Source organism: Ixodes scapularis, unplaced genomic scaffold (assembly GCF_016920785.2).
Source record: "Ixodes scapularis isolate PalLabHiFi unplaced genomic scaffold, ASM1692078v2 PGA_scaffold5__190_contigs__length_132052651, whole genome shotgun sequence".
NCBI lineage: Eukaryota > Metazoa > Arthropoda > Arachnida > Ixodida > Ixodidae > Ixodes > Ixodes scapularis.
In genome coordinates this window covers 106,541,056-106,556,856 of record NW_024609880.1, presented here as the reverse complement: position 1 = coordinate 106,556,856, position 15,801 = coordinate 106,541,056, and the positions used below count along the sequence as shown (strand labels likewise).

Below are 15,801 nucleotides of genomic sequence, written 5' to 3'. Positions count from 1 at the left end.
AGCAATATTCAAAGCTGAATCTAGGTCACTCTAGCTCGCTGGAGCTAATAGGATCTTAAATCACGACTACGCATATTCACAAAAAAAATTCCTGAAAGCGGGAATCCGGAAAAGGTGGACTGTCGCTTTGTATTCATACTGAAATGCCTTTTGTACATCTACTCTAAACCAAAAAAAAAAAACACTTTAGGATTTTAAATGGGCCACAAAGCCAACCGCCAAATTTCGAAGCCAAAAGAACTATAAAGTAGCCCAATTAGGCTATTAATAGCCCAACCTGGCAACCCTGATCGGGAAATGGACTTTGGAATATCACGCAATCATTCAACGTTGCCAAAAAGCTGCAGTTGACGTGACTAGGGGTGTCGCGAACTTTTGTTGAATCGGATTTTTAGGTCAAAGTTTCGGAGTTTGACTAGGTCGAACGGGTTTGGAGAACCTTCAACTTTTAACCAGATTAGTGTTCTAACCAAGGAGATTATAAGCACTAGGAGGGGGCACATTGCAATATTGGTGAAGCCTAATCATAAAAAGTTTAAACGATGTTGTGGCCAACGTGACCGTAGATCTCTCTGGCAATTGGTGCGCGTGACATGTCACGTGCGAGATAGATTGTTGATTGTAGAAGCATTCCCTGCAGGCTTGCGCGCACTCCGTCCGGTAGGTTTTTTCCAGATCGAAGGCTAGACGAAGGCTAGCTACGGTCACGTGATGTAGTCACGTTGGCCTGATAAGTGAGGAGGGATATGAGAAAGAGGCGAGGCGTCAAGGGAACATGGCTTGTGGAGGCTATGCGGCTGACGTCATGCCCTCTCCTACCCATCTAACCTCCTTGGTTCAAATACCCGTGCCACATGGGCAACTCGAATGCCATTTACAATGAATGACATTTGAGCGGACAGCCAATCAGCGCGTGACAATCCGGGCACAGCGTATTCCACGCGCGACAGATTGCGAGCTGAAACGCCGATCACACAAATGTCATTCGTTGTAAATGGCATTCAAGTTGCCCGTGTGGCACAGGTATTACACTGTAACCAGATTCGAACGCTTCGACTTTGTGGACAGTGTGGCCAGACCTTGATAAAGCATGTCTAGGTTTGGAGAAATTCTTTTATGGAAAGGGTCATTTTAATATTATGAACAGTTGCAATTAAAATGAACTAATTTTAATCACTAAATAACTGAATAACTTACTTTTTTGTACTGTATTAACTGAAATAACCAATCACTGCTGCCCTTAATTCATCCCTTAGCCATCACCATCCAATCTGAAGCCAACTGGCCAGCCTGTTGCGCATGCACATAGCAGTCGAACCTTTGCCGAACTTGGTCAAACTCTAACCTCCACCAGTTCGCGACACGCCTAGACGTGACACAGGAATCCAGGCGATTCTTGTGATTTGGCCAAGGAGGGTACACGACTGACCGAGAGAACAACATTTTAAAGTCGCCGCAACGTCGACCAACATGAACAACCAACTCGGCCAATCTGAAGTTCTGACATTTTTGAAGTTTTCTATTGGAATGGATTGGGTCTAAACGACATTGTATAACTATATATATATATTTTCATAACTTCGAAGCTATTTGGTGGTATATTCACGTCCAGCGGACCCAAAAAGATTGAGGTACACCTAAGCACTTCTTACGAGTTGTGAATGCGAAAGCATGTACATCAATCTTGCTCTACGCGTGTTAGCGCTGACGGACACACAGTGCCATGAGGTGGTTGGTCGCGTGTCAGTTTCAACGACCGGCCACCCCATGGCGCTGCGTGACCGGCAAGGTTGACACGCGCTAGCCAATGGGATCGCAGCGGTGTAAAAGGTGCCGTTGGCTGTGGACGCAGACTAGCCAATGGGATTGAAGCGGTGTAAGAGCCGTTTGGCGTCGTTTCAAAGCTGATGACGTCGGCTCACTCCGTGAGACAGTTAATGCTTTTGCATTAATAATAAATAAAATTTCATTGAAACTGACCTGTTAAAATTATTTAATTATTTTGGTGGAAGGAGGGCATCGCTCTAGTTTCGGTTTAACTCTATCGTGGTGTGTTTTATTTATTGTAGCAGCGTTTCGAGGGTCTTCACTTTAACTGGCGTGCTGTCATACAGAGAAAGGACGTATCTTTCGAACGCCCAGTTTCCAGCATGAGCTCCATGCCTTCCACCGGGCTTTGGCTGTGCGCTCGAGGAGCACAAGACGCCAAAGCATTTATTCAAGGTAAGGGGCTCGCGCTCGAGTTAGAACTGAAGCTCCTCTCAGCAGTTCTCACCTTGTCAGTTAGAATAGTATGCACATATAAGTTATTCTTCCTATATTGAGACACACAGAATGCAAAAATAGTTTTGTTCCCCCGATAACCAAATCTTGGAGAAAGAAGTGTACAAATTAAAAACAAAACTTGCAGTTTTTTTTTTCTTCTTCAGAAGAGTATGGCAGTTTAAATAGATACAGCAACAGCTGGCTCACGTTTATATATAAAATAATATGCTTTTACCGCTGTATTTGCCACTAACTAAAATGGGACTGGGAGTACTCTTACTATGTGCAAAGTATTTATCCCCATAGCTACAAAGGGATCCATAGTAGAACCCAAGCCTTTGTTGCACACAAGAAAATAAAATATGAAACATACAGAGCACTTCCTATACCAAGAATACAAATGCAGCATTTCCAGGTTTATTATCAAATGCAAGACATATGGTAAACATTTAGGTAGCCTTACCTAAACGCCATCTCCGCAGATAACCCATGATGAGCGTCCCTCACAGGTGGCACCTCTTCCAATTCCCATTCAAGTTAGACCCGTCCACGAATGATCTTTCGCAAAGCTTGCACCTGAACGGCTGCTCTTCCTTATGAAGTCTTTCGTGACGTTTCAAGTTGGCTGCATCTCCAAATGCTCTCGTGCAGGTGCCACACTTGTAGGGCTTTTCCCCTGGGTGAACTTTGTTGTGACGAGACAATTCAAACTTTTGCGTAAATGCTTCTTGGCAAGTCTGGCACTGGAATGGCTTTTCCTCCGTATGGGCTCTTCTGTGGTGAACCAAGTTGCTCTTCTGGGCAAACGCTTTTGGACAAACCTGGCACCTGTATGGCCTTTCCTCTGTGTGGACTCTTTCGTGACGAGACAAGTCACCCTTTTGTGCAAATGCTTTTTGGCAAGTCTGGCATTTAAATGGCCTTTCGTCTGTGTGGATCCTTTCATGAACCTGCAGCTTGGTCTCTGTTCCAAATGCCTCTTCACAGATATGGCAGCTGAACGGCTTCTCTCCTGTCCGCTTTCTTTCGTGATGAGCACTGCACAATGTACGATAGCTTGAACAAGGCCAGAGGGGTCATCGCTACCTGTCCTCAGGTTGCTGGCATGTCACCTGCTGCTGTACCTCTTCTTGAGAAGGGTACTCACTCTCGGTGCTCCAGCAGCTGAAGGTCTCTCTTTCGTCTTCAATGGCTTCCATGGTTGACCCTGCAGGGGAGTGGGGGGAAGGTCTAAGTCAGGTTATTTCTTTGGCTAAGATTGATTAGCAGATCTTGACATTGACTAAGTTTACCTGAGACAACACTGCAAGCTTCCAGACGTCATGGCACATACCATTAGGCAAAGGTCATAGGTTACTGCAGTAAAACAGAAGTGTCCTAGCACCCATGTGGTACAGCACTTCCTAAACACAAAGGCATTAACCGTTGCAACGTGTTCAAAGGATGCACCATACACTATTTTGGGCAAATAAAGTAAGTTAAAGGAGTCATGAAACGCTTTTCCAACTTTTTCCTGTTTAGCTTTCCTCCTCAACTCATAAATCGCGCATTCTACCAAACAGTTCAAGAAGACGGAAAGGGGGGAGTCCCTCATGCTCGGACTCTCATTTGTGTAGCCAGACACAGCCATTCTCTACCTAGAAGATTAGCCCGTCGCTCAAAACTCAGACAAAAGTTGCTTTCCCCACCCCGTTCACCCCGAAGCTGACAGTTCTGTGGAAGCTACATGCTCGTTAAACCAGCCACACTTTTGTTACGTGATCATGCTCTCTAGCGCATACCCATGCGCAGAGAATGAGGTCAGGTGATGAAAGGGAGGCGGCTGATTGGTCCGGCAACCTCGTAGCTTCCACCACAATGTCAGCTTAGGGGTGAAGGGAATAAGTGAGGTCCGCTGTCGTGCGACGCGCATGCGGGGGCCCGGTGACGAGCTGCGGGGACCGCGGATGTATCACAGTGAAAAGGCAGGGGAGCTTACGAAGGGAAGGAAGTATGAAATAGACCGCTGTGTTTTCAAATTTTTGTACCGGAAGTCAGGCTTTTGACTTTCTACCTTTTTCTTTTGGCCCACTGAGCAATGTCCCAATATAAATTGATTTATTCCAGCCCAAAATTCGTTTCATGGGCCCTTTAAGTGCCTTTCTAAGCACTCACATGCATAACTTTTCTATTTATTATTTTCTTACTATAGCTCTTATAACTAGCTGTCAATACTGAAACGCCCAAGTTTGTATTTGCTGTTTGATAGTGGTTTAACGATGTGAGCTGGCATCAAAATGAACGCAGTGTGTGTACCGTAAACTCCCGAGCAAGCAGCCACTCAAAAATTCTGAGATAATTGTATAAAACTGGGGGATGGACGCTCCTTAGGTCAACAATATGTAAAAATATGTCCTTCACATATTTTCAGAATGTTTCAAAATTGAGGGGTTGACACTTATTAAAGAAAGGGTGGATGCTTGGTATTTTATGGTAGCTTCATTGCAGGACCTGCTGTACTCCCCCATGAGCATATCAGCATGAACATCCTATCCTATACTCGGAGCAACATTCCACTTAACCAATACAAGGAAAGCCAATGTTTAATCGCACACTGCATAGAAAAAGTTTTACAGGGAGTAAGGACAGGAACGCTTGCAAAAGACTGATCATGCCATTAGTTGACTGGGCTTGTTTTGATACCCCCTCTGAAGCTGTGATGATCATTTCACTAGATTTTCCTAGCGAATGCCACCGATTTTGTCCTGCAAGATTCAAAAGTGGGTTCTGCGACAAGAAAGTGTTGCAGATGATAGCACATGACAGTTTTCAATGAATCAGTATGCCACAGGGATCAAATTTTCACTGCAAGTTTCCAGACTTAGCTACCAATGCAAACCACATTAAACATAATGCAGCATGTCAAAGCAACAACAAAGCAAAAAGAAAACAAGAAACACTATTGAATATATAGAACTCAATTGGAAAAATGTGTAATGCAATTAACAATAGAAATATAGCAATTAGAGATATCAATGCGAAACAACTGAGCATATGAGGACAGAATGAACATATCAGATAAATTACAGATGACAATCGGAGGTTGATCAAGGGATGCAACTCTGTGGAGGAAGCAGGAAACGAAAGCTATAAAGCTAGGGCATGACCCTGGTTTCATTTACATGAACGTGCCATTAATAGATATGAAGTGGTGTGTTGTTTAGCTAGAGTTGGGCAAATTGAGCAAATGGTGGGCACCCAGCAGCTCTGAATGTGGCCCAATGACATTGTGTTTGTATGAACAAGGATGCTGTGCAAAGAACGCAATTTGACAGACGTTGGCTGGGGTGGTGGGAGATGTTTTTCGAGACATCGATGTGGGATTGACCCCATTCTCTCTCGGCCAATGCTGGAGGAATTTACCTGTAAGTAGAAATCGAGTATTTATGGGTGGTATGTCACTGGCGGCCATAGTTGAGTCAGTTGCTGCTAAGCACGCTTTTGTGATGAGCGTCCACAACGGTTCTACACCACACATCACAGAGATTGTTTTTCTTTTCAGAGGACAAGTGGGGGCTCGTTGTGAGCACGAGCAATGAACACTGCGTTCAGATATGGTGTCCAGTGAATACCAACCAGGCTACTAGGCCTTGGTGTCGTTGACACCACGACGCAATTTGTTTGAGGAGCATGCCGTGAGTGTGGCGGACAGCTGCTGAAGCGAGACAAGACAAGCGCGGTTGAAAGGAGAGCGGTGTCGAAGGCGGGCGTTGGGACAGCACGGTTGGCACAGTTTCTTATAGAGAAATCTACACTCCGCTTACGTTCACGCGCATGACGCATTCTGCATCAGCAACGAAGGACGCCAGCTAACATCTCAAGAGAAAGAGCACCTTTCAAGATTGGAAACTTAACTTGAAAATATCACGCAGTCGTGTAACATTGCCGTTTAACGTTAACGGTGGGGTTCGGGGGACGGTAACGGAGTGCCGGGCGATGCCTCCTTGGGCGATAGACCACAGGATACGACGATACGACCACAGTATCCACTGTGGATACGACTTTCTTGGGTACACACAAACAAAAATTGGCTTGCTCTTTATGTTTATACAGCCTTGATGGAGATGCGCCTCAACGGGTAATCGGTCTCTTAGCTGTAGATGAGAAATTTAGCCAGTGCGGTACAACCGCTAACCTGGGATTTTTAACGTGCATCACGCAGTAGTGATCTCACGAACGCGTGCCGGTACGAAACTCATCCAGATCGAAACGGGCAGGGGCGGCGGGGATCGAACCCAGGAGGTTCCCAGCGCAAGCTTTCGCTCCACGCTCCGAGCTGAGACGCGTTAGCCCACTCGGCCACTTCCTCCCTTGTACACACAAACACGCACATTGAGACATTTTTGAAGATTTCCTATTGGATTGGATTGGCTTATAGTAAAGCCATTTTATAATTTTGTATTGCGAACTTATTTGATAATACATTTATGTCCAGTATAATTATCGAGTAATCATAAGTTAAATTTCAAGTTACTTATTAAAATGTTATTTTTTTTGTTAACTTTCAGGTATCGTTTTAGTTTCGGTTTCGGTATTGCGCCTGCGGAACAGTGCACCCGGTGGCTACTTGTTCCCCTTTTACTTAGGGTGCCTTCATGTCTCTCTGTCTCAGGGTGAAGACATCCATTGTTGCCCTGAAAGTGCCAGCGCGTGACGCTCTCGCGCACTCGGTGCGTGACTTGGGCGGTAAAATGGCGTCTATGCATTAGCGAAAGCTACGCGCTCGAGCTGAGTGACACCGGATTGCGCGCACTTCAAAATGCACAAAAAAAAAAAAAAAAAAAAAAACGATTGGGCGGAAAAATGGCTGAGATGTCACTACTCAAGCAAAAGCGCGCGTGTGTATATGAAGGCACTCTACTTTTACTTGTTTTAACTGGTTTCGCCTTTAGCGTCACGCGACATTTCACTACAACGAAATTTCGGCACTCATTTTTTGGTCCATATGTGTTTAAAGGAGCAGCATCACATCGAACATACCATTATATTGTTAAAAAAAAGTCTCGAAAAGGAATTTTAAAACGAATTAAACGATTAGCAAAGAGCACCTGGTGGATCATAGAAAAAATCGTAAGGGTGGATGTCGCTAACGCCTCGTTTGTAATGCTCATCTAGGAACCTTGACAGCTAGTGACGGAGGTTGTCTCGCCTCCGTCCACGACGAAAGAAGAGGGGAAGGAGGAACTCCCCTCTTCCCGAGAATGCCTTTTGTGTGTCGCAGAAGTCGCTATTGTCCCCCTACAAGATTATAGAAGATTAACCCGTCACTCAAAATTCGTACAAAAGCAGCCGCTTCGGTGGCTGGAACGAATAGGCCATCCTCTCGACGTCAGCCTCACCATAGCTTTGCTCGTCCTGAGACGACCTACATCACGATTGCGTTGGATGTCACGTGGTCTCCGCTGGGCCTTCTCTGAGCGCTTGCCAGAGTGGAATACAGCCACCAGGCTCAAAATACAAACGTGCGATTGTCTTTTAATGATATTCTGGATCATATTCAACCTATTTTTGAACACGACGGAAATATTTCAAATTTCGTTGAAGTATCCCTTTAATACATTTCTTGCTTCCGTGCGCACACTTTAATTCGAATATGACGGGCCGTGCGTCGCATGAATGTTCTCTTTGGGAAAAAGACTGTGTGCACAGGCGAGCTAGTGGTAGCTATATAATCCCTCCTGTGTCTGCCCAGTCGAAAATTCTAATTAGATTCCAATTAGAATTTCCAATTGGTAGCAGTTAGGTTTTCGGACAACCAATTGGTCACTGTATGGCAACCAACAGGAACCATTTGAAACCCATTAAGTTTCCAACTGGAAATTTTTTTCCAACTGGTGAGACCCATTGGCCAGTGTGCTTCCAATTGGATCTAATGATAATTTTTAGCTGGGTGTTCCTTCGACTAAAACTTCTTAATTTTCTTCACCACGGTCTCAGGTTTTAAACGACATGATTACCTCTTTGGGAGATGTCTGAATATCTCGTTTGAGACATAATAAAAAAACTCACCGTACGACAAAAAAAAAAAAAAAAAAAAAAAAAAAAAAAAAACAGATTTAGCACGCGAGGCTTTTGCACATCGCAAAGCTTGACGTTTTCGTCGTGGGATGCGCGTGCCGGGGAGAAGTCCCCGGGATTTCTCCCTCGTGTGAATACCCCTTATGCAACATGATGAAAGACTCACCACAAAGCTCAAATTTATCTCATTTGTGTTTTGCTAGCTGTTATGTTTTTAGTCGTGTATTTAGCTGCGCGACCGATAGGATTGTGACGAAGCGGGTTACCATTTTGACATTTTGGTTAGGTCCTCGGGGTCCTAGGTATGCCCACTTTGGCCCGTACGTCACCGCATGCGCCACTTCACGTTATGTAGTAGTAAATTCTTTTTGAATTATTTTTCGCACATGTATGCCCATGTGGGCCTTAGGACGTCCTCAAGTGGTCAAAACGTCTTCGTTCCGTCAAGGACGTCCGCCTCAACTGGTCGGAGTACCTTCGTTTCGTTGACGTTTTAAATTTTAAATCATAACACAAATATTTATTACATGCGAGTTACAAAAGTGGCTGAATCTGCTCCATGAAGCCAGTGAGCCATGTGAGCGAGTGCACAGAAATGATCACTCGAATATTTGGATCTCCGATTATTCCTGATCAGTGAGTGATATGGCCAACGTTGGTGATGGCGGTGATGGCAGATGAGCACCGCTCCTCGATTGCCACTTCCCTCCAGCAGGGGTCTGAGCATCGTACCGGCAGCCATCTTGATTACTGATGCGCCTTGAGGAGGAGTGGTGGAAGTGAAAGCGCCCTGCGACCACCAGCACTGGCCGTTCCACCCTTCCATCTGATTAGATTGACACGGTTATCCATGGTTTCCTGGTGATATCGCACGCTTCCCAAGCACTTCGCTTCTGCAATGAACCAGTGACTACAAGGAACGGATTGTATTCCTCTGGTCAAGCTGGTTTGGGGTCGCCTCCCGCTGCGAAGGATACAGCAGGTAGGTTCGATTGTCGTCTACTACTGTTTTGCCAGATAAGTTCACAACTCGCGTAGCTCGCAGCGAAAACACGCAATCTTAGTGCACTGTAGCTCCAAGGAAGCAATGCCCAAAGTGCCACCCTAGTCCCCCCCCCCCCCCAAAAAAAAAAAAAACGACAAAAAAATGCCCCAAAACACGCAAGTCCGCTCTCTGTGTAATGGATCCGTTTGTGTCGACAAAAGAGGAGGGTCCACCTCGCTGTTGCGACTCGGTTGCGCATTATGTTATAAGAGTATCGATTTGCTCTGTTTCGTCCTCTGGAATAACGTAGGTGACCGCGTTCGCACTGAACAGCCCGGCTGGTAAACGTCCATGCGTGGAATGTTTTCGGCTAACCAACCACGAACCCGATAGCTATCAACAAGTTCTGCCTACGACCGGGTCGTGGTTCTGCCCCGCTAGGATGTCACGGGTGTTGGTTGCTCGGTATGTAGTATTCAGGGTTTGGGTACCGTACATTTTTAATCTGTCGATGGTATTCGATGACGTGCTGGTGTTGCGAGCAGGGTAAACGCCTGCTGCAGTGTCACTGACATTTTTATTTGGCAAAGCGGACAAGAAGAAAAAGAAAAAAAAACATAAATAAACAGCAAAAAAAACCGCCTGACCGACGTGTGAGTGTCTGCCGTACTGACTTCGGGGTTCTTAACGCGTAATAACCACAACCTCTCTTATTGACTCAGCACCTGTGTTTCATTTATTTGGGCGTGCTGCCTTCAATTCCGCAGCGTTTATGTTAATAATTGACCTTCCTGTTTGCTTGTCCAACCCCGACATTTTGCGAAAGTCGGGCGATGAGTACGGGGGGGGGGGGGGGGGGGGGGGGGGGGGATGGGATGGGAATGGGAATGGGAGGATGGGATGGTGACTGCTTCTTGCATATATCCTTGGTTTGTAAACATATTGAGGCAACGGATATTAATTTTCTTTTCTCATGCTTGTGCCTTGAAACTTTTACTTCTTTTGGTTTGCCTTAGTTGGGAAATGAGTGCTTCCTGGGGTCGGCTGTAAACAAGCAGAATTTCCGGCTTTGTTTTGCGTCGTGCACGGTGTGAGGGGCGTTCAAGTTATAAAGTCTTCTAATTTATTTATTAAAAAAAAAGTATGTGCAACAAAATGGTGACACTTGTCACTTCTCCACATGGTCACTGTGTAGCTCTGCGCAGTTTTGCCAGCATCGGCATCACGGCAGCATAGCTGCGGCAAAGATTTGTTTGGGGGTCTGTTGAGACCACCAAACAACACAACAACAGAGCGCCTCATGAGCACTCGCCCAGGCAAAGTGTCCTTCATTGTCAGAAACAGATATAAATCATTGGGGGCAAGATCAGAGGAGCAGGGGGTGCGAGAATTCAGTTTAAAACCGTTTTCGTGGAGGTCAGTTTAAAGTGTTACACTATGAGTCCAAGCATTGTCCTGATGCAAGATCACAACTGCTGCCTTTTCCACTCACGTTTCCTCCCAAGCAGGAAGAAATTTTTTCTTCATATTGTCTCTGTAGGATACAGCCATCACTGTTGTGCCATTTGGGATACAGTGGGTGAGGATGATGCCTTTATTATCCTGGAACGTGGCCACCACCTCCTTCTTTGCACTGGCAATAGCGCAAAACTTGGGCGGAGGGAAGTTGCAACGCTCCCATTGTTGCTTTTGGCGTTTGGTTTCGGGGTTGAAAGACAGCGCCCCCTCTCATTCATCAGGACTATTGCTGAAGCGAAACCACTGTTCATGCCATTACCACTCGACAAAATCGTTCAATCTTGCGCATTTGCAGAAAACAAGCAATTACACACTGCTCACAGAAGGTAAATGCTCTCATTTTCAATGTTCGATACATTGGTGAGATCAGATGGTGCCGCGATCGTTGGTCGACTTTATAGCAATGTTAGTGTGTCTTGCGCTTATTCACAATAAAATTCTGCATATTTTGAGATGCTTTTCATGCCCCTCCCCATTCACAATCCCGAGAAAAAAAAAAAAGTTGGGAGACCTAATTTGAATGCCTTTCGTATGTGTCATCACACCTCACTTCCAGCTTGTGATGCTGTCAGTGGACATAAATAGTGAACTCAAAACAAACTTGGACACCTGCCAAAGAAGCTGTGTGCACCTTGTTTGCTTACTTTTGGTCTGCAAAAATATTTTCTCATGTTCCTTCTGTAACGATTAAAGCAGTTGTTGCTGTGATTTCCAATTTTGTTATGAGTCCACATTAGGAAAAACTAAAGATTCTGCATTTATTTTTTATCGTAACCGGTGTTTATCCTTCAAAATAAAAGGACCGTTTGGGCTGCTTCATGATCATCTGGTGCAAGAGGCCTGCTTAGGGCCTGCAGCGTTGTGTGTTATCACAATTAACAACTAGGATGCTGTGGACAGATGCTTTTCTGGAATTCCATAGTACAAATTCCATGTATTCATAGCAGGGGATTTTATGGCTGTTGAAAACACTATGGAAATTATTTAACACATAGGGTACGTGGCAGTCAGTTTGTCGAACAATGTTTCGTCGACATGCGACATTTCATTGGCAGTTTGTTTCGTTGAAAGGCTTCTCACATTTGTTTCATAGAGACATTTTGCGATGTTTTGTCGAACGCAACTCTGCTGTTCTTGCAACAAACTTTTTGTGTCTCCCTTGGTTTATGGGAGGAGAGAGGGGAAGGGGGGAGGCTCTGAGGTTTAGGTAAACATGCCTCAACAAGTTATGTGCTAGTCTTTAGCGGCTTTCAGGTTTCATTACACACATTAGAGAAAGAAAAAAAATGTTGTGGACGAAATGTTCTTGACAAAACTTTTTTCAACGGAATGTGTTGTTGATGAAACGATACAGACCTATTTGGGTCATATGAAAAGGGTCTGACATAATGCGTACAGCTTATGTAACTCAACATAGGTGCTAACCAATAGATGGACCTGTTCACAAAGTAACCCTGCTCTGCTCGCGTTAGCGTGCTGCACATGAATGAGTCGAGTGCATTACCCACTAGAGCATAGTATGCTCAAATCTCTATCTTCTGTACAACTAAAGTCCTCCGAGTTTAGTGTTTTGTCAAGAGTGCAAAGTCAAGAAATAATGGCATATTCAGCGGTCATTTTCGTGGTGAACTGCACAAACTATTTTCGCTTTTGACAGTGCATTGGGGATGGGTTTCGAAATCTCTATAGTCACCGATTTTCCTCAAAATTATTTCAACACACTAATCGACACGTCTGAACTACTTATTAACTAAAAAAGTCACAATAACATTTTTTCCGCAAAGTTATTCAAGTGGTTCGAAAGGCTCTACTGGCAACACTGGAAATATGTGACATCAGTGTAGGTGGGGCTGTTTGTTTGAAACCTCGTTTATGAATGTGGGGTATGCACAGAAGGCAGAGTTCACCTGCAGGATCTAGGACAAGTAGAGCTTAGCGAGAAATAGGGAGGGAGGGTAGAGGAGCTGGTGGAGGAACTGCGTAAAGGAGAGTGTAAGGCGGTGCTGGAGGCCGAAGTTAGGGAGCTGAAGGAGAACCTGATGGCTAAGATCGAGAATGTAGCAAGGCAGTTGAACTGCGGTTTGAGGAGATAGATGCAATGGTGAAAGCAGGAGGAGAGAAGCGGGAGGCAGAGGAGACGGAACTGGAAGGTCTAAAACGCAAACAAGGTCAGATGGTGTGCATGCAACAGGTGGGAGAGCAGAGTGCTGACGGGGGTCGCCTTCCCCAGCAGGAGGATGTAGAAGTACTGGGAACCCCTCTAGTACTTCTGGAAAAATAAAGTTTATTGTATTGTATTGTTTAGCCAGGATGATGCCCTAAATGAGCAGCCAACGCTGATGTTCAGCCAGATAGTCGGAACAAGTGGGGCCATGGGAGGACAGACCAACACAGCATTGGAGGGTACAAGGAGGAAGGTGACAGGACAGGGAGAAAAGGAGACAGAGCGCAGGATGGTGTGGGTGCTTGGAAGTTCGAATGTGTCAAGATGCAAAGACGCGGTTTTGAAGACGGTGAGCTATGATGAGAGGGTGCAGGTAGACGACATGCCAGGCAGGAGTTTTAGTGAGGTAATGGATAGGGCCAAGGACAGTGTCTGGGGCAACATGAGGGGAAAGAACCTAGTTGCCGTACACGCAGGGGTCAATGACGTTCTCAAGCTGAAGGGGCGGCATCTGGGGAAACGAATGGGGCGGGATCGGCCTAACCCCAAGCCGTCTCGGAGAGAGCGTGCATTGTGTTGTGCACCATCCGAGAGGTCCAGGGAAGGGGGCTAGAGGTAGCCAGGCAGATTATTGAGACAAACAAAATTATATGGGAGATGAGGGAGGCCCTTGTGTACGACCTGATGGATGTCAACTAGGGGATCTATGGGGCTGGAGCACACCACCTTTCCCCTGGGATGGCATTCATTACAGCGTGCCCTCAGGGAGGCAGGTGGGGTACAGGATGGGACGTAGTGCTAGGGTTTTTTTAGGGGTGCAGACAGGCCCGAGGAGAGCCCTTGTCTGACGAGGGAACAGGTAACAAGGAAATGCAGAACTGAGACTTGCGGGAGAAAGGAGGAAAATGCAACAGAACGTAGGGTTTATAAACATGCAAGGTGGCAGGAATAGGGTGAAGTGGATAGAAATTGAGGACCAATTCCAAAAGGAAAATTTCGCAGTATACGAGGTCACGGAAACACATCTTAGAGACATGGAAGAACCCTCTTTATTGCTGGAGTATGCTTGGATAGGATGCAACAGGAAAGGAACGGAAAGGGGTGGTCTAGGGGCATTGGTGGATGGACAAGATTGGAAGAGAGTCAAAGAAGATTGTAGGGAACATTTATAAATGAAAGGTAGTAACTCATCTCATCAGTAACAATACTGATGAGATGAGTTATTTTTCGCTTGTTTTAAGTCCATAATCTGCTTTTACGACAAAAACTCGGGCAGCTTCGCAATGCCTCTGCTAAATGCCTTCAGCCGCAGTGCTGTATTATTGGTTTTTATCGGAGCTAGACACTGATCTCTGGGGCTAACAGTATTGAAAAAATAGTTTATCATGTTTTTTACAGCGATCGCAATACGATTCCCTGCTCAGCTTTGCATAAAAGCCTCAGGATTTGCTACTGTCACGTTTCTAGGGGTCAAAATTGTACAACATGGTGGCGGCCAAGTGGGGGTCACTTTTGCCTGGTGTATGCGATATCAGTTTATCACTTTAAGCCCTTCTACCTCATTAGTCGCCAGAGAGTGCGCTGTCTTCGGTGGTTTGTTATCACCAGGACCACAGCCGGTGTCACGATTCGAGTGAGCCAATGAAACTGCAGCAAAAGTGCGTCGTTGGAAAGCGTGTTGTCTTTGGAGGTTCGCTATCATGTTTTCATGGGCGCTTGGGCTTTCCAGGTCATCCTATTGATAACATAAGAGACCCTGTAAATTTTTTTATTACGGTTCTTGAGGTGAAAACAGGTATAGAAGATAATTTGTATGCGGTCACACAATGTATAGAAATAGCGCAGACAGGCTAACAACAATTCTGGATGGCACTTTTAGACATTCAGAGAGCATAGAATAATGTTAATCAAGAAATTCTATATACACAGCTAAAGGAGTCTGGCTTAAATATGAAATTGGTGAGGTTTTTGCAGGAAGTGTACATAGACAATACAGTAACTGTAACATGGGAGGCTGAAACCACACAGCCAGCAGCAATAAGGCATGGGCTTAGGCAGAGATATCTTCTGTCGCCTCTACTTTTCATTTTATTTAATTTCATTTATCTACTCTCTTATAGTATATATTTCATGATATACTTAGGAAAGTTGGAGAAAAGACTAGAGAAAAGTGAAGTGGGCATCAATATATCGTCCATTTCATTTCATTTATTTACTCTCAAGGCCGAAGCATTACAGAAAGGAGTGGGTGAAAAAAACACAAAAAATAATAAACGTCAACATAAACACAACAGCAGGGTTACAGAAAATGGTTGCAGATCGCAGATTTGAAGCGGACGGCGTCTGTGACCACATCGATGGAGGCGGGGAGGTGGTTCCAGTCGACACAAGTTTTGGGAATGAAGGAGTAGAAGTGTAAATTAGTGCGGCTGCTTGGCATGCCAACCTTGTACTCGTGGTCGCTGCGGGAGGAAATATACAATGGTGGCAGAAAGAGAGAATCACTGAGGGGAGAGTTAAAAGGATAAATCTTATGAAAGAGACAAAGAGGAGACATTTTACGACGCAATAAAAGATTGTGCAAGTTAAGATTAGATTTCATTGAAGAGACACTGGCAGTGTGGAAGTAATTCTAAAAAAATGAAACGCACCAAAGGGGTCTGGATGGCTTCGATTTGTTAAATTAGAGAGTTAATATTAGGGTCCTAGATTAATGATGTGTATTCTAGCTTTGATCAGACTAAAGATTTATAGAGCAGAAGTTTTAGGTTAGTTGGGGCTAAAGAAAAGTTATGCCGTAGATAACCGAGTG

At 45.1% G+C, this 15,801-nt stretch overlaps 2 protein-coding genes across 2 annotated transcripts in view; one reads left to right on the top strand and one right to left on the bottom strand.

Moving 5' to 3' along the window:
• Positions 1–2,673: 2,673 nt before the first annotated feature.
• Positions 2,674–3,326, bottom strand: LOC115321311 (zinc finger protein 454-like; the record flags this gene model as incomplete). The annotated part of the gene is made up of 1 exon (XM_040213876.3): positions 2,674–3,326. A coding segment is annotated over one exon (558 nt), but the record flags the coding sequence as incomplete, so codon positions are not given.
• Positions 3,327–9,070: 5,744 nt separating this feature from the next.
• LOC8037488 (activating molecule in BECN1-regulated autophagy protein 1) overlaps positions 9,071–15,801 on the top strand; it is a 65,545-nt gene continuing 58,814 nt past the window's right edge. The window contains 1 exon segment of the mRNA XM_029981520.4: positions 9,071–9,304. The gene's annotated coding sequence lies outside the window, so the exon portion shown is untranslated.